Source organism: Budorcas taxicolor, chromosome 11, assembly GCF_023091745.1.
Source record: "Budorcas taxicolor isolate Tak-1 chromosome 11, Takin1.1, whole genome shotgun sequence".
In the NCBI taxonomy this organism is placed as follows: Eukaryota; Metazoa; Chordata; class Mammalia; order Artiodactyla; family Bovidae; genus Budorcas; species Budorcas taxicolor.
In genome coordinates, this window is record NC_068920.1 from 155,139,563 (window position 1) to 155,167,341 (window position 27,779).

General features: G+C 37.3%; 1 protein-coding gene across 1 annotated transcript in view; it reads right to left on the bottom strand.

The window, feature by feature from the left end:
• Nucleotides 1–682: 682 nt before the first annotated feature.
• Nucleotides 683–27,779, bottom strand: part of SCAI (suppressor of cancer cell invasion) — a 106,936-nt gene continuing 79,839 nt past the window's right edge. The window contains exons 13-18 of the mRNA XM_052649306.1: nucleotides 25,967–26,066; nucleotides 23,845–23,926; nucleotides 11,852–11,924; nucleotides 9,011–9,184; nucleotides 8,721–8,821; nucleotides 683–829 (exon numbers count right to left, since the gene is read on the bottom strand). Coding sequence (XP_052505266.1) covers nucleotides 683–829; nucleotides 8,721–8,821; nucleotides 9,011–9,184; nucleotides 11,852–11,924; nucleotides 23,845–23,926; nucleotides 25,967–26,066 — 677 coding nt within the window. The remainder of the gene's footprint in view (nucleotides 830–8,720; nucleotides 8,822–9,010; nucleotides 9,185–11,851; nucleotides 11,925–23,844; nucleotides 23,927–25,966; nucleotides 26,067–27,779) is intronic.

Below are 27,779 nucleotides of genomic sequence, written 5' to 3' on the forward strand. Positions count from 1 at the left end.
ATCTCATGACAGCACAGGACTCACACATTCCAAATGATATTTATCATCTAAAGACCCCAATTAAAGATTTAGCTTTTCAGATACAAATCAATGCTTTACAGTTTCTGAAATTTTGACGGCATTTAAACGAATTAAATACTTTCAAGAACTATGACTTGATTATGCTTCAAAGAATCACACATTTTTCTACCTATTGATACTAACTTGGAATGAAAAGAAATATTATGGAAGGGCTATGATCTTGATTTTGAGTAGTCCATGCTGGCTAGTTTCACCTCTGTGAACAATTATATATTTTCCAAATCCACACATTTAAGGTCCAAGTATAAGAGTTGGATCTTCCTCATTATACAAAAATAAATGATTTACTCTTCTCAGGGTGAGAATAGTAACTATTTGAGTGCAGGATTAGATGTTAGAGGTAAGTACCCATACCTCAAAACCAAAAAATAAAAATTCCAAGATTAATCGAGGTTTTAATAAAACACCTGAAAGACTGTATTTTAAAAGTTACCCTAAAAGTTTGAACGATTTTTTTTTTCAGTTTGTTTTTAAAATGGTGGTCCTAAATTGAAAAATAAAAACTAAATAACACCACTATGTATCTGTCATCACATTAGAAAACTGCACCATTTAAAATCTGTGGCAAATGAAAACGTGTTTCAACAAGAGGATTTTTGCTTTAATAGTCGTCTATGGTATTCTCAAGGAATACGTTTCGCACATCCAGAATGGATGCTAATTCCAAAATGTGCTTCTGGAGATGAGGGTTCTCCACTGTTTCATCCCTTGGCAGTTGTGGATATGATTCTGGATAATTCCGTGTTTCCTGGTAAACAAATAAGAGAAAAGTCAAGTTACATAGTTTGAAGAAAGAAAATTTTACACATTAATATTACTGTTAACATTAATTATACACATTAATATTACTGTACACATGTTAATATTAGTGTTAACATACTTGAACTTGTACTTGAACTGTTAACATACTTGAACTTGTCATTAAGTTACTATTTCAGGATAACTTAACATGTATTTTTCTCCTTCATATCAGAAATATTTTTGTTGAGTATACAAAATTGTTGACATTTGACCATTTTGACCCTAGAAAAACAATAATTTCTTATGGTTCAACCCAATATTTTCATTTAGTGAGTTATTTCACAAGTATTTAATGGGACCTATCATTTCTATGTTATATTATGGAAACCACATAATTCCTACTTGTTGGGGGGCAGAAATGCTAGCACATATAGAATTTAAACAAGTATTTATTTAATGAATAAATAACTGAATGTTATAGTGGAAATCTGAATGAGAGAAAAGACATGAGAAAGCTTGAAAAGGTCAAATTAATGGACCTCTGCATTTTAATTATAGGAGAAGGAGGAGTCAAAAATGACAAAGATTTCAGGAAAGGATGGCTCAAAAGAAGAGTTGAGAGTTACTCAGAGAAAAAGAGATGTAAAGGAGGAGATATTTTGGGGATAGTATATAACTTTCAGGTTTTAGGTATATTTTATTTAAGATAATGGGCCATAAAAGAGAACTACCCATCAACCAGAATTTGAAAATTCAGGGCTGTATCTCAGAAGACAGGTTTGAGCAGTCTGTCATACTATTTTTATATACTATTCTATTTGCATATATATTATTACATATGCACATATATGTATGCATATACTATATGCATACATTAATAAATACACTGATATAATCTGTATAAAGATAAATATTAAAGCTATGGAAATGGCTGGGATTTCTGAGCATATTTGCAAAGAGACTGAAAAAAAAAAAAGAGTCCCTGGAAAGAGAGATGAAAGATCATGGGGGGAAAAAAAAGGCCAGAAAAGGACCAACGTAGTTTTTGTAATTACATGTAAGCAAAAGGAAATAATTTCAAGAATCAAGTGATTCTCACTTGGAAATTCATCTTCATTTGGTACTTTATATAGACTACAATTTTGTCAAACATTTAAAATTTACTGAAAAACTGAATAACTACTTTTCTATACATCTAATATGACAGTCCATATATTCTAATGTCATTTATATTTCTCTTCTATCGGTAGCCATCAGTAATTACATATTACAGAGACCAAATTTTCATTTTACCACACTAAATACTATGAGGAGTAACAATAATGAAAAGTTCAAAATTCCTAAAAAAACAAAAAACAAGAAAACAATAAAACCAGGAACTGGTAGGGAGTTACTGTACTCTGAACAATTCTCCCAGCTTGCACAAGGCTCAGACACATCTAAATTCTGACCACACACCTCTAGAGTGGAGAATATGTATTGAAACAGGGATATATGAAAGAGAACACAGAAAAATAATAGGCTGAAATAAGCCTGCACCTGTATGCTAAACATCACTTTACTAAAGTTCCCCTTAAAAAGCTTAAAAACAAGCCATGGAAACATCAAAGAAATGTTCAAGTAATTTAACTCTTGCCAGAACCAAAGCCCAACACTCTTTAAAGAAAAACAACAAAATCCAGAATTCAACATTAGAAAATTTACAGTGCTCACAGTCTAACAAAAATTACCTAACATACAAAGAATTATAAATGCGACTCCTGATTAATTAAAAAAATGATAAAAACAAACCTATAAATGATAGAGAATATAGTATTAGTAGGTAAAAACTTTAGCTATTCCCATTCATTTAGAGAACAAAAGAAAAGATAAATATGAGGAGGAGAAAAATGGAAAATATTTTAAGAACACAAAGAACTACAGATGAGAAAAATATAATCGCTGAAATGAAAAACTCAAGGGTTAGAGGATTAAAAGCATATTAGTTACTGCAGAAGAAAACATCAGTAAAGTTGAAGACAGCAGCAGTAACTTAGACAGAAAATAGACATTTTTTTAAAAATGAAAAGCATCTAAATAAACCTTTCACTTTAAAAAAGAAAAACTGAAGTGAAAATCAGGACCTGAAGGACAATATTAGGTCATTTGACATGTATGTAACTGATGTCCCAGAAAGAAAGAAAGAGAGGAGTGAAGAAAAAACGTTTGAATAAATTATGGCTGAAAATATTCCAAATATCTTAAATAGGTTGATATTTAGACAGCTTCAAGATGCTAAACAAACCCCAAGCAGGAAGAAAACAACAAAGAAATGCATATCCAGGTAGTACATCATAATGAAACTGTAGGAGACTAATATAAAACCTTAAAAATAGCCTGAGGAAAATACACATTGTACGTTGCAATAACAGAACAATCATTCAGAAAATCAGTAAGGCTATAAATAACTCGAATAACATAAACCACTGTGATCTAATAGATATTTATAGAACTCCTCATATAACAGTAGCAGCATATATATTCATTTCAAGTATCCCTAGGGAGGTGATTGGGGACTTCACTGGCAGTCCATTGGTTAAAATTCTGCTTCCAATGCAGGGGCCGTGGGTTTCATACCTGGTCAGGGAACTAAGACTGCACATGCTGTGCAGCCCTCCCCCCACAAAAAAAAGAGTAGGTGCTTGCATTAAAAGAGAAAAAAGATTTTAGATCTAAGTTTTAAAACACAGAAACTAACAGAGCAAATTAAAATTGAAGTAATCAAAAAGAAGAAAACAAAGTATTAATAGAAATAAATTAAATAGAAAAGAGACAAACAGCAGTAAAAAAAATCAATGAAAGCAAAGCTCTTTATTTACAAATAAAATAAAAATTAAATTTACATTAAAATAAAAATCCTTTAGCTAGACTGAAAAAGAAAAAAGAAACTTAAGAAACATTACCAATACAAGGCATGAAAGATCACTAGAGACTCTACAGAAACTAAAAGGATAATAAATATTACCAAAAACTTTTTGGCAATAAACTAGAAAAATGACTTGCAAGACACAAGAGATTAAAATTGACTATGAAGAAAAGAGAAAACATGAATAGACTTTGAAATTGAATTCATAATTTAAAACATCCCCCAAAAGAAAACTCCAGATCCAGATGGTTTTACTGATGAATTCTATCAATCATTCTAGGAAGAAATAATGTCAGTCACAAACTCTTTAAGAAAGACAAGAGAATCAAACACATCCCAACTGAATTTATGAAGTCAGCACTACCTTGATAACAAAATCACATTAAGACATCACAGGAAAAGAAAATTAAATGCCATAATTATTAATAAAAACAGACACAAAAATCCACAATGAAGTATTACCGAATTGAATTCAGCAATGCAAAAGGATACATGACGACAAAATATGTTTAACTCAAATATACAATGATGGTTACTGTTAGAAAATCAATCAATGCTATTCACTATGTTAACAGAATTAATATATATCAGAGTAATGCAGAAAAAAGTATCTGACAACCTTTCATACCCATTCCTGGTGAAAAAACAAAACTCTCAGCAATAGGAACAGAAGTGGAAAGAGTGACAGATTTTCTCAGGCCTCAAAATCACTGCGGATGGTGACTGCAGCCATGAAACTAAAAGACACTTGTTCCTTTAAGAAAGCTATGACAAACCTAGACAGTATATTAAAAACCAGAGACATCACTTTGCAAACAGAGGTCCATATGGTCAAAGCTATGGTTTTTCCAGTAGTTGTATATGGATGTGAGAGTTGAACCATAAAGAAGGCTGAGCGTCGAAAAAATGATGTTTTTGAGTTGTGCTGGAGAAGACTCATCGGAGAAGGCAGTGGCAACCCACTCTAGTACTCTTGCCTGGAAAATCCCATGGACAGAGGAGCTTGGTAGGCTGCAGTCCATGGGGTCGCTAAGAGTCGGACACGACTGAGCGACTTCACTTTCACTTTTCACTTTCCTGCATTGGAGAAGGAAATGGCAACCCACTCATTGTTCTTGCCTGGAGAATTCAGGCACGGGGGAGCCTGGTGGGCTGCCATCTATGGGGTCGCACAGAGTCAGACACGACTGGAGCGACTTAGCAGCAGCAGCAGCAGGAGAAGACTCTTGAGAGTCCCTCGGACAGCAAAGAGATAAAACCTGTCGATACTAAAGGAAATCAACCCTGAATATTCATTCGAAGGACTGATCCTGAAGCTGAAGCTCCAATACTTTGGCTACCTGATCCAAAGAGCTGACTTCACATTGTAAACAAAAGTTAACTCAGAACTAAATATAAAAGCTAAGACTATAAAACTCCAAGAAAACATAGGAGAAAAATCTTTGTGACTTGGAGCTAAGCAGAGATTTCTCAGATAAAACACACCACAAAAGGAAGAAAAAAAAAGATCAGTTCAAATTTCATCAGAATTTTAAAAGTTTGGTCTTCAAAAGCCACTGTTAAGAAAACAAAAAGGCATACCACAGAACAGGATAAAATATAACTAATAAGCACCTGAAAAGATGTCCAATAGCCTCATTCATCAGTGAAATATAAGTTTAAACTACACTGAGATACCACTATAAATCCACCAAACTGGTTAAAATTTAAGACTGACCAGAAAGAGAAAAACAAATATCATATACTAATGCATATATATGGAATCTAGAAAGATGGTACTGATGAACCTATCTGCAGAGTAGCAAAGGAGACACCCTGCTTATTTAACTTCTATGCAGAGTACATCATGAAAAACGCTGAGCTGGAAGAAGCACAAGCTGGAATCAAGATTGCAGGGAGAAATATCAATAACCTCAGATATGCAGATGACACCACCCTTATGGCAGAAAGTGAAGAGGAACTAAAAAGCCTCTTGATGAAAGTGAAAGAGGAGAGTGAAAAAGTTGGCTTAAAGCTCAACATTCAGAAAACGAAGATCATGGCATCTGGTCCCATCACTTCATGGCAAATAGATGGGGAAACAGTGGAAACAGTGTCAGACTTTATTTTTGGGGGCTCCAAAATCACTGCAGATGGTGACTGCAGCCATGAAATTAAAAGACGCTTACTCCTTGGAAGAAAAGTTATGACCAACCTAGATAGCATATTCAAAAGCAGAGACATTACTTTGCCAACGAAGGTCCATCTAGTCAAGGCTATGGTTTTTCCAGTGGTCATGTATGGATGTGAGAATTGGATTATAAAGAAAGCTGAGCACCAAAGAATTGATGCATTTGAACTGTGGTGTTGAAAAAGACTCTTGAGAGTCCCTTGGATTACAAGGAGATCCAACCAGTCCATCCTAAAGGAGATCAGTCCTGGGTGTTCATTGAAGGGACTGATGTTGAAGCTGAAACTCCAGTACTTTGGCCACCTCATGCGAAGAGCTGACTCATTCGAAAAGACCCTGATGCTGGGAAAGATTGAGGGCAGGAGGAGAAGGGGATGACAGAGGATGAGATGGTTGGATGGCATCACTGACTCAATGGACATGGGTTTGGGTAGACTCTGGGAGTTGGTGATGGACAGGGAGGCCTGGCATGCTGCGGTTCATGGGGTCACAAAGAGTTGGACAAGACTGAGCAACTGAACTGAAAGGAGACATAGACATAGAGAACAGATTTATGGACAATTCTGGGTTGGGGAGGAAGGAGAGGGTGGGGATGTATAGAGAGTAACACGGAAACATACATTACCATATGTAAAATAGATAGCCAATAGGAATTTGCTGTATGACTCAGGGTTCTCAAACCCAGCTGGGTAACAACCTAGAGGAGTGGGATTGGGAGGGATGGTCAAGTGGGAGGGGACACGAGTAAACCTACTGCTGACTCATGTTGATGTTTGGTAAAAACCAACACAATACTGTAGAGTAATCATCCTTCAGTTAAAAATAAATAAATTAAAAAAAATTTAAGGCTGACAACATCATGTGTTGGCAAGGGTACAAAGCAACTTTCATATGCAGTTGCTGGGAAAAGAAAATGGTACAGCTAGTTTGAGGAAAAGGTCTGGCAGTTTCTTATAAAACTAAAGACATACATATCCTATGGCCAAGAAAATTCAAAACAGAAGTCTTTGGAAAAAAAAGATTCCTTTGGGAATGTTCGTGGCCTCTTTATCTATAAAAGTCAAAAGTTTATATCTGCCCCAGTATTCATCAAAAAGAGAAGGCTTAAATAAACTGTGACATATTCAGAAAATGGAACTACTCAAAAGAATGAGTTATTTCTGCATGAAACAACACAGATGAATCTTAAGAATACACTTGATCAAAGAAGGTTTACACAGTGTAATTCAAGTACACTGTGTAAATAGCTGATACTAATCTGAAATGAAAATTAAAAAAACAGCATTGCCTCTGGGATAATGGGTAGCAGGCTAACTAGAAAGGGATATGGAGAAAGTTTTCTGGAATGATGCTATTGTAAAACTTGACTGAGGTTTGAGTTACAAAGGTGTATGAAGTTTTAAAATTTAATTTATTTTTATTGAAGGCCCAAGATATATCTATTTGTTAAAACTCACCTAATGGTACACTTTAGTTGTATGTATTTCATTATATGTAAAGTTTACATTAAAAAAAAGAAGTAAAAAAATAAATACATAACTATAAAATCCAGTTATTTATTTGCATGATGAAGTGTTGAGGGGTAAAGTCCACAGTTTACTTCAAAATGCATCAAAAACTGAGATGAACTGATGACTGAAAAAAGAGATTGATAAATGTTACATGTTAATAGTTACATGACTACACAGAAACCAAACTACTTCGAGCAAAATAGACCAAAATCTTAAACACACTCTTCATAAAGAACACATATGAAAAGTTGTTCAACTTCAACAGTCATTCCAGAAATGACACTGGGAACCACAAGGACCTACTACTTAACACCCACCAGATTCACATGAAACATAAGGAATAACAGCAACAGGTGTTGGCAAGGATTGTTGTTATTTAGTTGCTCAGTCGTGTCTGATTCTTTGCAATCCCATGGACTGCATAACACCAGGCTTCCCTGTCCTTCACCATCTCCTGGAGCTTGCTCAAACTCATGTCCATTGAGTTGGTGATGCCATTCAACCATCTCTTCCTCTTTCGTCCCCTTCTCCTTTTGCCTTCAATCTTTCCCAGCATCAAGGTCTTTTCCAATGAGTTGGCTCTTCGTATCAGGTGGCCAGTTTTGGAGCTTAAGCTTCAGCATTAGTCTTTCCAATGAATATTCAGGGTTGATTTCCTTTAGGATTGACTGGTAGGATCTCCCTGCAGTTCAAGGCACTCTCAAAGTCTTCTCCAGCACCACAGTTCGAAAGCATTGATTCTTCAGTGCTCAGTCTTCTGTACGGCTCAACTCTCACGTCCATACATGACCACTGGAAACAGCAACTCTTACACATGGCTAGTGCAAGCGTGGACTGTACAGCCAGGCCTTTAACTAGTAAGGCTGAATACACCTGTACTGTCTGACCCTGTAATCCACTCCTAGGTATGTTTCCCAGAGAAAATCTGTATGTGTGCCAGGTAACTGATGGAAGATTTCACAGTGGCGTCATTTTTAACAATAACAAACCAGACACAACCCAAAGGGCCATTATCAGAAGATAATGAGTGACATGTGACAAAACTATAATGACAATTACAAAATTCAGGGTTTTAGCTTCATTTGAGAGGGAGATAAGATCAGGAAGGCCCATTGAGGGGCCTCAAAAGTAACGAAAACTTTCTGCTTCTTAAACTGAGTGGCAGATACTCAGATGTGCCTGATACTGTTCATCTTCATACCTTACATATTAATGTATGAATATTATTTTGGATCTATTCAAAGTTTACTTAATGCAGGTAAAACATGATTCTTAAACACCTAAAATGGCAAGATTGATCTTGTTTGCCTACCCGAAAAATCTTGTGCATCCTCATGGTGGCTGAACAAAAGATAAACCTTGTGAGAAGCAAGCGAAGAAATTCATCTCCAAAAAACTGGAGAAATGCCTGATCTGCAAAGAGGAGAAAAGTGATAGTAAAAGGATACTTAAGTGGAAGATACATTTCAAAAGGGAAGACATGTTCAGGAAAACCTTCTCAACTTTCCTACCTTCAACAAATACCATTACATCAAACAATTTAAACAATTTTAAACCAGGATAGTACATTCTGTTAAGTGTGCAGTTATAGTAGTAGGGTACCTATTGAACGTGAATGGGTCAGTAGCTGGGCAATGTCGCGGTTGATTTTTCGAAGATATTCTTGACACTTTTCCCATAGGCCTCTACGCATGCTTGACAGTCCAGAGACAAATAGGAAGGCCATTAGAGGATTGTTCAAAAAGAGAGTGAACAGGCTACCTCGTTGAGATTGATCTGTAATAACAAACATGTTAAATATATAGAAAACAGTTTCACAAAAGAGAGGCATTTGAGGAACATTTTAATATATATATAAAATTAATGCTAATTATAATAATGTTAACATTAATAATGTTATATATAACATTCATATATATATATGAATATCATTAAATTATAATTCAGCCACGTAGATTTGGCTTAGAACTACAAAAGCAAAACCCAGGTATATTGGTTTCTGCTGAACAAACTTAAGATAGAGCCTTATCAACTTAAGAGAAATGGAAAATAAACATAGTCCTTTGCTTTTTGCCCTCCAGCTAACAACTTCCATGCAAATATGGCAAGCGCTGGATCATGGGCAGTTCCTGATGGAACCCTCTGAGGAGCACTAGAGCTGCCAGTCACCTTCATTCTCCTTTGTTAGTTGCTCTTTCTTTACCTATCCCATAAACATCAGTATTTTCTCTTTCCACATTGTTGATGTCCCCTATGCACATGACTTTGGTTATCACTTATGTGCCTACTAAGTCAGAGTTCTCTAGCTGCAGCCTAACTGAGCTCCTTAGGTCCAGAATGGCACTGTTCCACAGCAGCCACCAGGCACTTCAAAACAGTGTCCAAACTGACACACACTGTGAAGTGTAAAATATACATGGGATTTCAAAGCCTCAGTACAGAAAGATTTATCGTTAACCTTAATTTCACCTGTTTGTCTCTAAAGACTTTAAAAAAAGGTATTTCTAGTAGCTACTAGAAAACTTAAAATCATACATGTGATTCCTATATTTCTACTGGACTCAGTAGCCCCTGATTATGACATTAAACGTAACTCTCAAAGGTAACCTCAAACTCAACACGTTAAACTTGAGACTTGGAAGCAGATTCTTTCCCCCTGTTTGTTCTCTTATAAATCTTATCCAGGATCATCATTGCTACTATCACCTAAGCCAGAAACCTGGAAGTCCATGCTTCCCTCCTCTCCTTGATTCCCTCATCCTGTCCATCACCAAGTCCTCTTGGTTCTCTGGAACGATTATCTTCTGGAGCCAGCTAATAAGCCATTGTCTTTAATCTGGCCACCATCATCTCCCCATTTTCATCAAACCTCCTCTCCAATTCATTATTCACATGCTCACATGCTATTTCTTTGCTAGAACACTCTTATTCAACCGTATTTCACTCCTATCTGCTTGTCTAATTTTACGCATCCTTCAACTCCACTTGAGACATCACTTCATCCACTTTCATAGCACAAAAGATAGGATTCTGGACTAAGACACGTTAAGGGCACATATTTAAATTAAGCACATTATAATAACGACAATAGTTAACACATATTGACTACTTACTGTGTACTCAGAATTCTTTAAGGAGGTAGGTACTATTATTATCTCCATTTATTAGGAAAGACACTGAGGCACAGAATGCCTGAGGAACTTCCCAAGGTCACACAGCTCGTAGGGGGCAGAGTTGGGATTCAAATATGATCAATTTGCCTCTAGAATCTGTGTTTTTACCCTCTTCACAATAAAACCTTTCTGATTAAATAATCATGGTATTAACCCATTTGTTCATGCAATTTAAAATAAAGCTGTTTCATGATGGGAAAAAACTGACAGCAAAAAGTACTCGCCATTGGAAGGGGCTTACATTTCTTCAGAAATGGTAAGAAACAGGTTAACCAAGTCCTCAAAGCGGGAGAGCTTTACCGTTGTTTGAAGGTAAGTTCTATCCCTTAGTGATCTGTCTTCTAGATACATGAACTTAGTGTTTCTACACGCTTTTCCCTGTGAAATAGCAGAACTTACCTTAAAACAACGGTGAAAAGTCTCCAGCTTCTCTCAGGCATTCAAATGCTGACCATCACCTCCTGTGTCAAACTATATCAGCAGACAGGACTTCTGGCTGGGAAGTAGCAGTAAAATGCCATCCCCCACAGAGACACCAGCACTGTTCACGGTTAGGAAGATAGTGAAACAGTGACAAGTACTGCTAAAACAGGAGTAAGGTTTGTTTAGTATTTTACCTAGTTTAATGACTAGGCGTTAGAATCAGATTTTGTGTGTTGCTTACTGAGGACAAATTATTCAAGACAAAAAAATTTTCATTTCTCAGCCACTTGAGAAATCGCACAACACTGACCTGTCTCTCTGGCACACTGAGAAGAGGTTTTTTTTATGTTAAAGATACAGTGATGTAAAAATGTGAATAAAAGAAACCTTTTAAGTTGTGCCAACTAGGTTATCCTAATCCTTGGGCATGGATTAAGAGGTGTCCTAGACCAGATTTCTCATGGTCTTAAAAGATACTTAAAATATGGAGCCAGATATAGAAGAAATCGTACTATGTGGATGAAGACAAGCACACCTACAAAACGAATTTTAATATTCACAAATCTTAAGTTCCCCAATAGCAAGGGAACCAAAACCACTCTCTTCTCAAGGACGTTTTATCATTTCTTTTAGACCTATCTCAAGGCCTAACTGTAGCCCATTCAGGAAGTCTGATTGTTGGCAAGTCTTCGGGGTTTATTTCAGACTGATACTTGCCACATTAAACACTATAAACCTAAAACTGACCACTATAGATGGGGGAGACAAAGATCAGATCAGTATTATTCAAAATGAAGACATAATTGATTTGTGACCTATGGATATAACAGGGAATGAAAGAACATACCTTGTAAAGCTTTTGGATAGGCTGTAGGAGAAAGCAAGCAGACTAGTGGCTGTCCAAATAAGTTTGTGAAATTCTGTAATGTACAAGAATTTAAAACTTTCATTAAAGATTTGACCAATGACAGTTACTCAGTAATTTTCCAAAGCATATCACTAGTGTATAGATCAGGTTCTTTTACTCGTAAGTAGATGCAGAAATATCAGTAATGGCTGAAGAGGCTGTGATTCAAGTATAACTAACGTGCATAATAGGCTTTCTTAAAATGGTGACATTCATTAAGTGAACTATTGATTTTTAAAGGCACACACATGGTTGCAGTGTTACAGGGAGAGGTCGCTTGGCTGTTTAAGAGGCCACTCCACTGAGCAGCACACCTAGGATTTACAAGGGCAGATTTGCCAAGATCTAGGAACTGGCTCTCAGCTTCACAGGCTGTAAAACCTGACTTACAGGTATGTGAAGGCTGGGTTCGTCTCTCGCTGTGAATCATGTTAATAGATCGTACAGAATGATGCATAAAACCAGAAGATCAATGGGTTACTTTATGGTGAGAATTAAACTGACGCTCACTACTCCTGCATGATTAATACTGTCCTTTCCATAAAGGCAGAGCTACATGAGAAGTAAAATCATAAACTGTGTGGTAAAGCAACAGAGATAAAACTCCTAGGAGTAAGCTTAAGAAGTGAAAAAACAGCAAAACAACTAAAAAACTACTTCTGAATGATAAACATGAAGACTTGAACAAACAGGAAGACATACTATGTTCTTAGAGGGAAACCCATTCTAAAGATGTCATTATACTAATTTATTAAAATTTAAATCAACCTTAACAAAAATGGCCACAGATTTTTTTCCCCCCTGCAATTCAAAGAAATTAGAAAGTGCATTTGGATAAGACACATTAGCCAGGAAAATTCTGAAAAAGAAGAGCAGGGGGACTTGCTTGGTGGTCCAGTGGTTAAGAATTCCTGAATAACGTGTTTCCACTGCTGGGGACACAAGATCAATCCCTGGCTGAAGAACTAAGATCCCATGTGCAATGTGATGTGGTCAAAAAATAAATAAAAATGAAGCTAAAAAGAGTAAAGGGGGAAAAAAAAAAAAGAGTAAAGGGGAGAAACTAGACTTATCAGATATTAAAACATATTTTAAAGCCTCAGTAATTAAAAATAAGTGCCTTAGCATAAAAGGAGGCAGAAAAACCAATGGAAGAAAATGAAGAGTTCAGAATTAGACCCCGAAATAGATGAGGCTTAAGGATATATTATAAGGATGGTGGTTTGGCACTGGCAGGAAAAACTGACATCTATCTAGAAAACTCCATACTTCATACCAAAATCAAGGATGAATTTCTAATATAATCAATTTAAATATAAAAAATTAAATAGCAACAGTGCTGAAAGAAAATATAAGAAAATAAGGGTAACTTCTCTAATCTAGAATATCTTCCTGACAGTTGTAATTAAGACTGACAAACCCATTACAAAAACCAAAGGCTTGTGAATTGTAAAATACAGCATAAACTAAAGCAAAAGCCAGAAGATGAACTGGGGAAAATATCTGCAACTCACTTTGCAAAGGATTAATCTCCTTAATATAGAAAGAGCTTTTCCAAATCCATAAGAAAAAGACCACTGTTTCAACAGAAAAATGGGTACAAGGTAACAGGGAATACAGTATTGACTGATTTTCATATATGTAATCTCCTTTTTCAGATAAACTCTTTTGGCAGATGATTCTATTAGTAGGTGTATTTGCTGCTGTTCAGTTGCTCAAGGTCATATGTCTTCTGGCCTGTCATAGAATAAATTGGGTATTTCTGACATTTTACACTGCTCTAGAATTGCATAGATTATAAAAGTTTAAAAGAGCTTATTGGTGAACTCAACTTTACAACTTTAAAATAGTAAGTACATAGTACCTTTTCAAAGATCTCTTTTCTTCAATAGATACTCACTGAACCTACAAATTAGATACTGTTGTAGGTGCTAGGGGTATTGCAGTAAGAAAAAACAAACCAAAACAAACAAAAAAACAGATTAAAAAAAAATCCTGTCTTTCTGGAGCTGACATTTAGATGGGGGTGGAGGTGGCAGGTAGCGACCTGCAGTAAACAAAATAAATAAAGTTATATAACATTACAGAGGTTGACAAGTGCTACATATGCAAAGTCAGCAGAGTACAGCTAGCAGTAAAGCAAAGATTCATAATCAGAATGTATTTCAATTCCAAATCAGCCATCTTCTGCCCTGGTTTTATCAGTAAAACGGGGTTAACAGAAATAACACATTGGGTTACAAGGATTAAATGTATTAGTATTTGTAAAGTGCTTAAAATAGCACATGGTAACAGAAGCTAACTGTTATGATTATGAGAAAAATAAAGATAGGTGACTAGAGTGCTGGGGAGGCATATAATTTTAAATAAGTGAAAGTGAAGTCGCTCAGTCGTGTCCGACTCTTTGCAACCCCATGGACCGCAGCCTACCAGGTTCCTCTGTCCATGGGATTTTCCAGGCAAGAATGGGTTGGGGCAATCACAAAAAAGTGAACTAAAGTGGATAGGAATGGGTGAATTTAATTCAGATGATCATTATACATACTACTGTAGGCAAGAATCTCTTAGAAGAAATGGAGTAGCCCTCATAGAGTCTGAAATGTAGTACTTGGGTGCAGTCTCAAAAACAACAGAATGATCTTGTTTTGTTTCCAAGGCAAACCATTCAATATCACAGTAATCCAAGTCTATTCCCCAACCACAAATGCAAAAAGCTTAAGTTGAATGGTTCTACGAAGACCTATTAAGACCTTCAAGAACTAACACCCAAAATATATGTCCTTTTCATCATAGGGGACTGGAATGCAAAAAAGTAGGAAGTCAAGAGATACCTGGAGTAACAGGCAAGTTTGGCCTTGGAATACAAAATGAAGCAAGGCAAAGGCTAACAGTTTTGCCAAGAGAACGCACTGGTCATAACAAACACCCTCTTCCAACAACACAAGAGACAACTCTACACGTGGATATCACCAGATAGTAAACACTGAAGTCAGATTGATTATATTCTTTGCAGCCAAAGATCAAGAAGCTCTATACAGTCAGCAAAATCAAGACTGGGAGCTGACTGTAGCTCAGATCATGAATTCCTTATTGTGAAGTCAAGTGGGCCTTAGGAAGCATCATTCTGAACAAAGCTAGTGAAGATGACAGAATTCCAGCTGAACTATTTCAAATACTAAAAGATGATGTTGTTAAACTGTTGCACTCAATATGCCAGCAAGTATGGAAAACTTAGTAGTGGCCACAAGACTGAAAAAGGTCAGTTTTCATTCCAATCCCAAAGAACGGCTATGCCAAAGAATGTTCACACTACCACCCAATAGACTCATTTTGCAGGCTAGCAAGGTCATGCTCAAATTTCTCCAAGTGAGATGTTAACAGTTCATAAACTTAAAACTTTCAGATTTAGAAAAGGCAGAGGAACCAGAAATCAAATTGCCAACATCCACTGGATGACAGAAAAAGCAAGGGAATTCCAGAAAAACATATACTTCCGCTTCATTGACTACACTAAAGCCTTTGACTGTGTTGACAAACTGGTGAAAATTCTAAAGAGATAGGAACACCAAATCACCATATTTACCTTCTGAGAAGCAAAAGTTAAAACTGGACATGAACAACTGACTCGTTCAAAATTGGGAAAGAAGTATATCAAGGTTGTATGTTGTCATCCTGCTTATTTAACTTATATGCAGAGTACATCATGTGAAATGCCAGGCTGGGTGAAGCTCAAGCTGGAATCAAGGTTGCTGGGAGAAATATCAATAACCTCAGATATGTAGATAACACCATCCTAATGACAGAAAGCAAAGAGGGAACTAAAGAGTCTCTTGTTGAAGGTGAAAGAGGAGAGTGAAACAGCTGGTTTAAAACTCAAACCTTCAAAAAACAAAGATCATGGCATCCGGTACCATCACTTCATGGCAAATAGATGGGGAAATAGTGGCAGACTTTATTTTCTTGGGCTCCAAATTCACTGCAGATGGTGACTGCAGCCATGAAATTAAAAGACCCTTGCTCCTTGAAAGAAAAGCTATGATGAACTAGACAATGTATTAAAAAGCAGAGACATCACTTTGCTGACAAAGGTCTATACAGTCAAAACTATGGTTTTTCCAGTAGTCATATACAGATGTGAGAGATGGACCATATAGAAGGATGAGCACCGAAGAATTAATGCTTTCGAACTGTGGTGTTGGAGAAGACTCTTGAGAGTCCCTTGGACTGCAAGGAGATCAAATCAGTCAATCCTAAAGGAAATCAACCCTGAATATTCACTGGAAGGACTGATGCTGAAGCTGAAGCTCCAATACTTTGGCCACCTGATGCAAAGAACTGACTCACTGGAAAAGACCCTGATGCTGGGAAAAATTGAAGGCAGCAGGAGAAGGGGACAAGAAAGGACAAGATGGTTGGATGGCATCACTGGCTCAATGGACATCAGTTTGAACAACTCCAGAAGATGGTGAAGGACAGGAAAGCCTGGCGTGCTTTCGTTCATGGGGTCACAAAGAGTTGGACACAACTGAGCAACTGAACAACAACAAAATTACAGAAAGCTCTATTAAGAGGCTTCAGTTAATTAAATGCCTGGAAAACAAAAAGTGTTCTTTGGAAGAGGATTCACGGTTGAAGGAACAGAACACAAAGATCCCAAGCAGAAGAGTGTCAGGTATGTTTGAGGAAGAGCAAGGTCTGTGTGGCTGAAGAGAACTGTGATAAGGAGACCATAAGAGAAGATCAGAGATGCATTTGGGGGGTGGAGGAGAAGCATGAGAGCAAAAAGCATGAAGTCTTTACCCTTAGTGAGATGAGGAGCCTTCAGAGTAGATAAGTGACATAATCTGATTTACAGGCACCCCTGCAGGGGAGCAAGGGCAGGAGGAGGAAGCCTAGTTACGAGGCTACTGCATTAATTCAGGGGAGAGACGGTGGAGGCACTGAAGGTAGTAAGATTCTGGGCATATTAGTTATAACCAAGAAAACATTCTGAAGTGGAATGTGGGTGTGAGGCAAGGAAAAGTTCAGAATGAAACTAAGGATTTGGGCTCAGTTCAGTTCAGCCGCTCAGCTGTGTCCGACTCTTTGCAACCCCATGAATCGCAGCACGCCAGGCCTCCCTGTCCATCACCATCTCCCGGAGTTCACTCAGACTCACATCCATCAAGTCAGTGATACCATCCAGCCATCTCATCCTCGGTCGTCCCCTTCTCCTCCTGCCCCCAATCCCTCCCAGCATCAGGGTCTTTTCCAATGAGTCAACTCTTCGCATGAGGTGGCCAAAGTACTGGAGTTCCAGCTTTAGCATCATTCCTTCCAAAGAAATCCCAGGGTTGATCTCCTTCAGAATGGACTGGTTGGATCTCCTTGCAGTCCAAGGGACTCTCAAGAGTCTTCTCCAATACCACAGTTTAAAAGCATCAACTCTTCGGCGCTCAGCCTTCTTCACAGTCCAACTCTCACATCCATACATGACCACTGGAAAAACCATAGCCTTGACTAGACGGTCCTTAGTCGGCAAAGTAATGTCTCTGCTTTTGAATATGCTATCTAGGTTGGTCATAACTTTTCTTCCAAGGAGTAAGCATCTTTTAATTTCATGGCTGCAGTCACCATCTGCAGTGATTTTGGAGCCCCCAAAAATAAAGTCTGACACTGTTTCCACTGTTTCCCCATCTATTTCCCATGAAGTGATGGGACCAGATGCCATGATCTTCGTTTTCTGAATGTTGAGCTTTAGGCCAACTTTTTCACTCTCCGCTTTCACTTTCATCAAGAGGCTTTTTAGTTCCTCTTCACTTTCTGCCATAAGGGTGGTGTCATCTGCATATCTGAGGTTATTGATATTTCTCTCGGCAATCTTGATTCCAGCTTGTGCTTCTTCCAGCTCAGCGTTTCTCATGATGTACTCTGCATAGACGTTAAATAAGCAGGGTGACAATATACAGCCTTGACGCACTCCTTTTCCTATTTGGAATCAGTCTGTTGTTCCATGTCCAGTTCTAACTGTTGCTTCCTGACCTGCATACAGATTTCTCAAGAGGCAGGTCAGGTGGTCTGGTATTCCCATCTCTCTCAGAATTTTCCACAGTTTATTGTGATCCACACGATCAAAGGCTTTGGCATGGTCGATAAGGACTATAGTCATTAACTGGTATGGGGAAGCTGGACACAGAAGAGGTCTAGAAACTGTCCTGGGCATGTCAGCCTTGCAATCTCTATTGGAGTCACCAATGAGAGATGTGGAGTACGTAGATTATACTCGAGTCTGGGGTTAACTGAGAAAGATTTGGGCTGGTGATAGAAATGTGGAAATTGTCAGCACAGAGATAGTAATTCAAGTCATGAAACTATTAAGGGCATCTAAGGAGTCAGCTGTAGCTAGAAAAGAAGAACAAGGGTGGGGCCCAGGGATACTCCAGGGATAGGTCAGAAAGATGAGGAAAAACCTGTAGAGGAGACTGAGAAAATAAGCTTGACACCAGGCCTTTAGGATTGATGCTGAAACTGAAGCTCCAATGCTTGGGCCACCTGATGCGAAGAGCCAACTCTTTGGGAAAGTTCCTGACGCTGGGAAAGATTAAAGGTAAGAGATGGGGGCAGCAGAGGATGAAATGGTTAGGTAACATCACTGACTCAAAGGACATGAGTTTGAGCAAATTCCAGGAGATGGTGAACAACAGGGAAGCCTGGTGCGCTGCAGTCCATAGGGTCGCAGAGTTAGACACAACTTAGCAACTAAAGAACAACAAGGCCTCCCCTGCCCTAAGGCAACTGAACCACTTGAACTTAGATTTTGAAGGCCTTACAGAGAAGGGGATAGAAGTCAGAGCTCAGGGTCGGTCTAAAATGAGAGTCTAATAGAAAACCAGCCTTGCTAAACTGGAATCCCAAAGGGCTATACTCTTACTCTATGTATGTATGTGAAAGTCGCTCAGTCGTGCCTGACTCTTTTTGACCCCATGGACTATAAAGTCCACGGAATTCACTGTTAGGGTGAACAAAATCCAAATTTCACACTTTCCCTAACTGCCATGACCATGCCTCCACAGATCACAAGGAAAATTTTCCTGGTGCTGAGCAGAATAGAGAAAGAGCAAGCAAAGGAACCAAACAGCCCTAGAGTTTTAACTATAAGCCAGCCCTCTTGCATGTTTGCAGCCCAAATTCATACCACCTAGGTAATCCCAAACACATAGTCCGAAGCTGCGCCTCTGTAGCAGAAGCACATGCAGATCCTCTCTGGATGAAAATATCATCATTCTAGGGTTCAGTGAATTTATCACAGAGAATTTTAAGGATACAAGAACCATCTAATCAAAGATAAGCAAGCATACTGGGACACAGAAACAGCAATGGGCATCTTTGGGCAGCAAAAGCAGATTTCAGGTGTAAGAATTACCGGATGGATAATAAATAATATGATAAGCAGGCCTATTAAGTTTAAAGAAATAAAGAAGAAACTTGAAAACAGAAAACAGGGAACTATAAAAAGGGCATTGAATCACTTGAAAAAAGAACCAACTAAAACTTTCTGAAATGAAAAATACCACAACTAATATAAAACTCAATAAATGAGTTTAATATCCAAGTTAGTCACAGCTGAAAAAAAAGGAATTTGTGAACTGAAAGCTAAATTGAAAGAAATCATCCAAGTTTCAGCCAGAGAAATGAAAAGATGGAAAATATAGAAGAGAGGTCAAGAGACGTGGATGACACAGTGAGAATGATGTATGTAAAATCAGGTCCAGAAAGAGATGAGAGAGAAGCCGAGCATGGCCAAGGTCTGAAGAGATAATGGCTAAGAATTTTCCAGCAGTAATGAAAAACTCTAACCTACAAATTCAAGAAGTCCAGCAACTCCCAACAGGTTAAATATAAAAGAAACAAAACCTAGATAACCACACAACACAAATGAGGCGATGGTCACACACAACACAAATGAGGTGATGTGGTAGCAAGGAGGAAATGGAGTGTGGCTGACTGTCAGAAGAACTCTTATGTAATTTTGTGTGTATGCCTTCATAGACCACAGCAACGTACAGCTATCAGTCAAATGCTTTAGGACAAAAACTGCTGAGATAAATATGACTGTTTTGACAAATGTATAAGTCATGTTCACTGGCAGGCATCCAGCTCTGTCATAAATAATTACTCAAAGGATTTTCTTCTTCCAAAGGGGGGAAGAAAAAGCAGAACTGAAAGAAATGTTGGCCAAAATGATAGATGTTGTTTTTTTAACCCCACTAGTACATCACTACAGATGAGGCCTAGACCCTGATGGAAATTTCAGAGTCAACATGTGGGATACACTTGTTCTGTTAAGAGATCTTGGCGTTTCAATCCATCTCCTCTGAAACGAGACTCAGACTAGCATGAAAAGCACCTCTCTTTCTAAATGTAGAAACAGCCTGAGCACTGAAATGAGCAAGACTGCTGGAATCAATCAGGCGAGATATTTAAGCTCCATGGGGAGTTTCTTCAACTGTAAAATAAGGATAATGGTGCCTATCTTCAAATAATCATTCAACATACATTTATTAAGAATTTTTAAAGTATGAGGCACTGGGTATATAAAGATATATGTATAAGCAGATATTAATATAAACTCACACAGACTTCAAGGAGAACAGAGCATAACGCTAATAGATCTTTACATTCTGGGCAGAACAGTTGAGTCTGCTCCAGTGAGTATGACCCAATCAGGAAGAAAGACCTAAACATACTGACACCCAAAATGATTCAACGAAAAGGCCCACCTAGATCAGCGGTCTCCAACCTTTTTGGCAGCAGGGACTGATTTCGTGGAAGACCAGGGGTGCAGGGATAGTTTGGGGATAATTCAAGAGCATTACATTTATTGTGAAATTTATTTCTAATTTTAATGCTGCTGATGATCTGACAGGAGGTACTGGTCCATGGCTCCTGAGCTAGACTGTCACACTGAGCAGCTCACTGTGACGACTCTGCCCACAACCTCAGAGATTCCAACCATTTTGCTAGCTTCCATTCTTAAATCTGATCAGAAAAGCAAAAATTGAGTCTCTAAAATGAAATATGAAGGAAAAGCACTAGAAGCAAATCATAATGGAGGAGAGAGATACCATGCAGAGAGAACTTTTAAAATGATCCTTGACATTCTCAAAGGAAAGACAGCGTATTTCAACCAGGATAAAAACCAATTATATATGTGCATGTATATGTTTTACACACACCCGTCCATGTCTTCATGAAAGAAACATCTAGAAAACAAATGAAAAGCTCAATAAAAGGTTTAGAAGATAAAAGCGAAGGAATTTCCTAAAGAGCAAGACTGGAAGTTGGAAAATAACAGGCAAAAAAAATCTGAAGACTAGACCAGAAGGTCCAAAACTTGAATGACAAAAATTCTCAAAAGAAGAAAACAGAGGGGAGGAAATCACTGAAAAAAACTCAAGAAAATGGGCAGAATTTCCAGACTGAAAGGACTCATGAACTACATGCCAAGTACCATAGTTAAAAGTAAAGCCAGACCAGGGCACTCTGTTAAGTTGAAAACACTAGCGACAAAGAGAAGAGCCTATATGTTTCCAGGGACTGAACAAAGGTCAGATGAAAGATCCAGAATTAGAATGCTTTGTACTTCTTAAGAAATATTAGGGGAAAAAAAGAAAGAAATACTAGAAATATTGAAGATAGAAAACAACGCAACAATGCTTCCCAGATTCTGAAGGGAAATAACTTCTGACACCAAAACCATCATTCAGGTGTGAGGGTAAATCGAAGACATTTGCAGAAGTATGAGACTTCGATTGTTTTATCTCATATTCATCCTTTCCCAGAAGGCTAAATTTTGCTAGAGATGCTGCACCAAAATGAAAGAATAAACCAAATGAGACAGTAATAGAGTGTCCAAGAGGAAGATAGGGGATTCAGGAAACAGGGAATCCAATATAAAAGAGAGATAAAGAATTCCCAGAATAATAATAAGAGATTCTGGGATGAGAGCTGTATAGTATGTGTAGAGGGCACCAGTCCAGAGGCTCTGGGAGATCATTTGTCCCAGAGATAAAATGATGCATCTGAACAACAGGAAAGATTAGACGACTGGTGAGGAGCTTGGGGTTGAATTTGTGATAAGTTCAGGGGGAAAAAAAAACAATAAGGAGCAAAGATAATATTATTTGCTCCAGGCAAAGTAGAAAGTTGCACAGGAAAGAAAAACTTTACTGTGTGGCTTAGCTGTTAAAACCATTGTGCAGGACTTTCCTGGCAGTCCATTGGTTAAGACTCTGATTTGCCCACTGCATATGGGCTCCCCATTTCATTTCTAATGATCAGTTTGTTCTCAATAATTTAATTTTTTAGAGGAGTAATAGTGCATGTTCCATCAACACCAAACAAACACAAAAATCTTTCCATTATTCCACTGTTCTCCTAGGCTCAGGGTATAGAAATCTAGAATTAAATCATGATATATAATTCCAATTATGCACAGTGGTGTTTTTTAACAATCAACATCCCATACTCATTCTACATCCAAACGACACTGGAAAGAACAGGTACATAACATGAATGATATTCTTGAGATTATAAAAGATGGTATCAAATAATGTCCAATTAAATTAAGTAGAAATTAACAGACTGCTAAAATACTTGTAATGCACACAAAATCATAGTAAGCCATTCACTTGATCTGGTGCATCAACATACTCTGTTACATCATTAAACAGAAGCAAATGACTCCTTTTCATTGACAAAGACACAGAACACTTTTTTGAACACTGTGAAGACACAAAATGCCTGGACTCCTCTGGCTTATATGTTTAATTGGAGTAGCGAATAAACCTTTTCCTTCAGCAACTTACCGCTCTCTCAAAAAGATTAAAAAAATGACAACAGCACACACAGGATTTAAGAAAGTACACAGCTAAGTTTCCTAAAAATCAAAAGCTGTAATGTTAAACTGGACAAAATGGGTGGCAGGAAACATGCTGAACAACTTAGGGTGGATTGGATGCTCCTGGAATTCAGACTTTAAAAAGTGAAACTAAGCATGAAAATTCGATGGAAACATATGCATCGGGCCAGCTTTCTTGGCTAGCAGACATTTCTACTGCTCTTCTGATATAAACCTATTAATGTTTGCGTCTCCATTTATTTATATGAACACCCACAAAAGAAATAACTTTAATTGGCTTATCAGTGTTTCTAGCATATTTCTGAGCATACTGAACACTAATGAAATATATGAACTACATACAAAGGACTCCAAAAACTCTTGTTTTCATTTTCCTATAAAATACTATAGTGTGAATTATAACATCCAACTTTAAAGGGTCTTGCTGCTGCCATTCTTTACACAACCACTGAAAATCTGTTTCAATAGCAAAATACAAAACATGGAATTTTCACATTTGGTCCCTGCTACTTATTTCAGCATCATTTCAGGGTCATCATTTTTCACTTACTGTCACAAATTTAAAAAAAAATTAAGTGCATCTAAAACAATTTGTGTAGATATTCAATGACTAACTACATAACATGGGATAGAAATTTCACTTAAACTAGAGTAGCTCAGTGTGTAGAGGGGAAAAAGTATGAAAACTGGAAAAGAAAATTTGCCCATATACTTCCACCTCTATAAAAGAAAATATTCTGCGTTATATAACAAAAATAAACCTCCCACCAGAGATCTTGGAAATCTTGAATATTTTTTTCCTGCAGGAGGATTTATTATTTTCCACTGAGTGTCCATTCATGCGTTTTCTTCTTGTTTCTAGTCATAGCACCAGATCCTGACTAGCATGCACAACCTCAAAAGAAAAGAAAGACTAAATACAAATTGTGTAAAATTAAATAAAATAAAGCAAAATAAAAAGGCACACGTTCAGGTTGGTTACCTCGGGGTGGTGCTGTAGCGTCTAATGTGTGATGGAGTGCGCAGAACTTACCTTGTAAGCAACACTGTTGGATGAATCCACAATGATGAACAGCGGCTTCCTTGTGAAGGGGTAGAGATCTCCAGGATGGAGGCTGGGAAAACAACAACGATGGTAACAATGAATGACTGTATAACTCTATAGGCCAAGCCTCAGAAATCTTATTCTTCAGTTTGATCTACTCACATCTCTTTTTCATCACAGCACTGAGAGAAAAACAAAGGTTAACTAAGCAGAAGACCAAAAAAGCCTGTATTTATTGGGGTAGACAAGTGAGCAGTTTTATTTGGGGGAAAAAGAAAAAAAAAAAACCAGGACATAATAATTATTCAAGAATATTCAAGCTAGGGACTTCCCTGGTGGTCCATTGGTTAAGAATCTGCCTTCCCAAAAAAAAAAAAAAGAATCTGCCTTCCCATGCAGAGGACGTGGCTTTGACCCCTGGTCAAAGAACTAAGATCCCACATGCCACAGGTCAGCTAAGCCCTTGTACTACAACTGCTGAGCCTGCCCGCTAGAGCCCATGAGCCATGACCAGGGAGATGCCTACGTCTCACAATGAACACTTCGGCATGCTGCAAGAAGACCTGGCACCGCCAAATGAGTAATAAATAAATGTTTTTAGAAGAGAATATGCAAGCTAAAGAGAAGTCTATATATTTAGAGATGGATTAAACACACATGAAAATCTCAGAGGGCAGCATTTAGGGACTTATCTAGTATTTTAAAAGGTTCCTCCTAAGAACAGGTGAAAGTGAAAGTGAAGTCGCTTAGTTGTGTCCTACTCTTTGCGACCCCATGGACTGTAGCCTATCAGGCTCCTCATCCATGGAATTTTCCAGGCAAGAGTACTGGAGTGGGTTGCCATTTAACACAACCAGATTTCTATTTCAATGAGTCTCTCAAAATCCATATCCAATTTAAATATTTTTCATGTTTTAAGCCACGGGTCCCCAAACTCTGGGATCTAATGCCTAATGATCTGAGTTGGAGCTGATATAATAATAATAGAAATAAAGTGCACAATGCATGTAATATGCTTGAATCATCCAAAAACCATCTCCTCCACCCTGTGCCATGGAAAAATTGTCTTCCACAAAACCTGTCCCTAGTGCTGAAAAGGTTTGGGATGGCTATTTTAAGCTATATCTCAATTTTGCAGACGGTAAGTGAGGGCTCCCCTCTTATTATTGCCTACATTTCCTCTGAACATTTGCATCGGAATCAGCTGGGGTGCTTGTTATAGATACAGATTCACTGGTCCACAGAAGAACTACTGGACCCAAAGTCCAGTAACATGCATTTGAGGATCACTTCTTAAGATCACAATATTGGTGTGCATGCTCTTTCCCAGGGTTAGTGGACAATGCATGTATGTGAATAAATATTAATGTAAATATACAAAATGATGTGTCAATGAGCAGTATCATCAAACCCCAAGATATCTCAAAACAGGTTTTTCTAATATATATCAGTTACAAGTAAGGTCAACTATAGCACCAAACACATGGCTTGGGGAATCTTTCACTATTGCATGTATAATAATTGAAAATTTCCCTCTCTGCCCTTCCTTAGCCACTCTTTAATTTGAAGAGCTATGTTTTTATGTAAAGTGTTATTAGAAATGCAGTTTCAAGCAAGGTAGTTTCCTCTATAATAAAATTGCTATCTCTCAGCTAGAGAAATCCTAGAGCTACTAATAGCCCAAGCAGTGAATGTGTTGAGCAAACTTTCATGGATGAAATTTACCTGAAATCATACAGCTAGCTTCAGTTTTGTTGTATTATACCAACAGAACCTTGTATTAAAATGTTTATGTTGATATTAACATGCATCATGTCCTGAGTTATTATTTATGTACGTATCTATTGCCTCCTCCAACTTGAATGAACAGATCTCCAGGGACATAATAGTGCCTGACATAATAACAGATACTCAATAAAAATTTTTTAAGTATAAGCCAACAATTCTAAACGTCTAAGGTAGTCAGAGCCTGAAATATTGCTGGAATCCAGATAAGTGTTATGAACAGTTGTCTGAGGGGACATTTCTAGTACTAGAAAACAGTCCCCACTTCACTTAACATAAGATATAACTTTAATTTTTATAATAGGAAAGACACCAGAATACATACCAATGCATTTCCTTGTGGGACTGATTTCGTTTGTGGATGGCATCTCCATTTATAATATCTCGGTTACTATTAGTAAGTACCCCTCCAAAATCATAAGGACCTATAAAAACAGAAGGGAAGAATCCTAGACTTCAGTTGAAGAGTAACACTAATATGATGTTCAAATACAAAGGTACCGGGTAAATTTCTCACTGATACAAGTGGAAGATAATTTTAAAAATTTTTTATTAATTTAAAATTGAACACTTCAGTTAACACAGAATTTAAATATTTCAGCATGTTGCCTGTTTCAGCATTTTAAAAGATCATTGTCATTAGTTCTTCAGATAATAATGAGAAACAAAACAAAAATCTACTGTATCCCATTATTCTGGGTTAAAAAAAAAAAAGGGGGATGGAGATCTGGGATGTTCAAAATGATCTTTTCATTTTAAGCAAAATTAAAATCTCAAGTTCAACAAATAAAATTACTTAAATAGAAGAGTTGCAGAATGAAGTCCTAATGATTTTTTAAAATATAATTTTAGGGCTTCCCTGGTGGCTCAGACAGTAAAGACTGCCTGCAGTGTGGGAGACCAAGGTTCAGTGATTTCTTAATTTTAAGTGAGTCACTAATTGTAAAAAATGCAGTGACTTGAAATAAGACTTGAAAATTCTCATTGACAAAAACTTCATGTAAGAAAAGAACTATCAAATATCAGTGTAGGGGAAAAATCCATTATCATTACTATTTTATCAACCACTGTAATTCCAGTTCGGGAATTAGCCTTTTCCCACTGGTGCTATCAGTTAGTTAAACTCTTGTGTAAATGGAACAGCAACTACGAGATGTGAGAAATAATCTCTCTCAAAGGCCCATTCAGTTAGTACCTACTGTACTTTGAAAAAAGTAAAACAAAAGATATCAACATGTTAGGTGGGGGTGCAGAATATTTGATTTAATACCATGTTATAAGACATGGAAATAATTATTTACAAATAAAATCACTAACTTTATTACCAAAAAATTAGTTCATGATTTTGTAACACTTTTAATATTAATGTTATGCTTTATCCCTTAAAAAACTACTGCAGTGAAAAGATTGAGATTTATTTTGTTTTGTTTTCATTTTAACACTTTAAGAGGATCTGTAGGTCATGCAAGGAAGATGGCAGGGACATGCATTGTATAAAGGAATGCAAATTTCAACAAACAAATGAGGAGGAAAATGCTAAGGATGTTAAGAAAAAAATTTCTGTCCAGATAAAGATTTAACTGCCTTGTTTACTTCCAATTTACTTATCAATTTTGACCAATTTCATATATTCTAAACTCATATGTTCTGGACCATTTCATGGTTTTATTCTGAAATAGCATCCCAAATTTCTACAGATTGAATTGGTAAGACCAAAGAAAGGACACAAAACAAAATCATGTCAAGGACTTGAACTTTCACAGGTACAAAAGTACACTGATTTCTACAAGACTGTCAGCCACAGTGAAGCCTCTGACCAGTTTCTCTAACGCACAAAAGGCTCAGAAAAATTCAGTGATGTGAAGCAGTAATTGGTTAGTCCCTGTATAATATATATATATGTTTGCTTTTAGCAAATTTGTTAGTAACATATGTATGCAGCATGTGAATTTACTGATTTTTTTAACTTCCATGAATAAGACTTCAGCAAATAAAATAGGTATCTTCAAGACCGCCAATTCAGCAAATAGACCGTTTCAAATTTAGGAGCCTCTCTAGAAAGCGTGAGACGGTTCGTGGGCTATGGGCCATCGCCTTGTAGAAAATAAAGAGAATTCAAGCCCTGCTCACAACAGGGA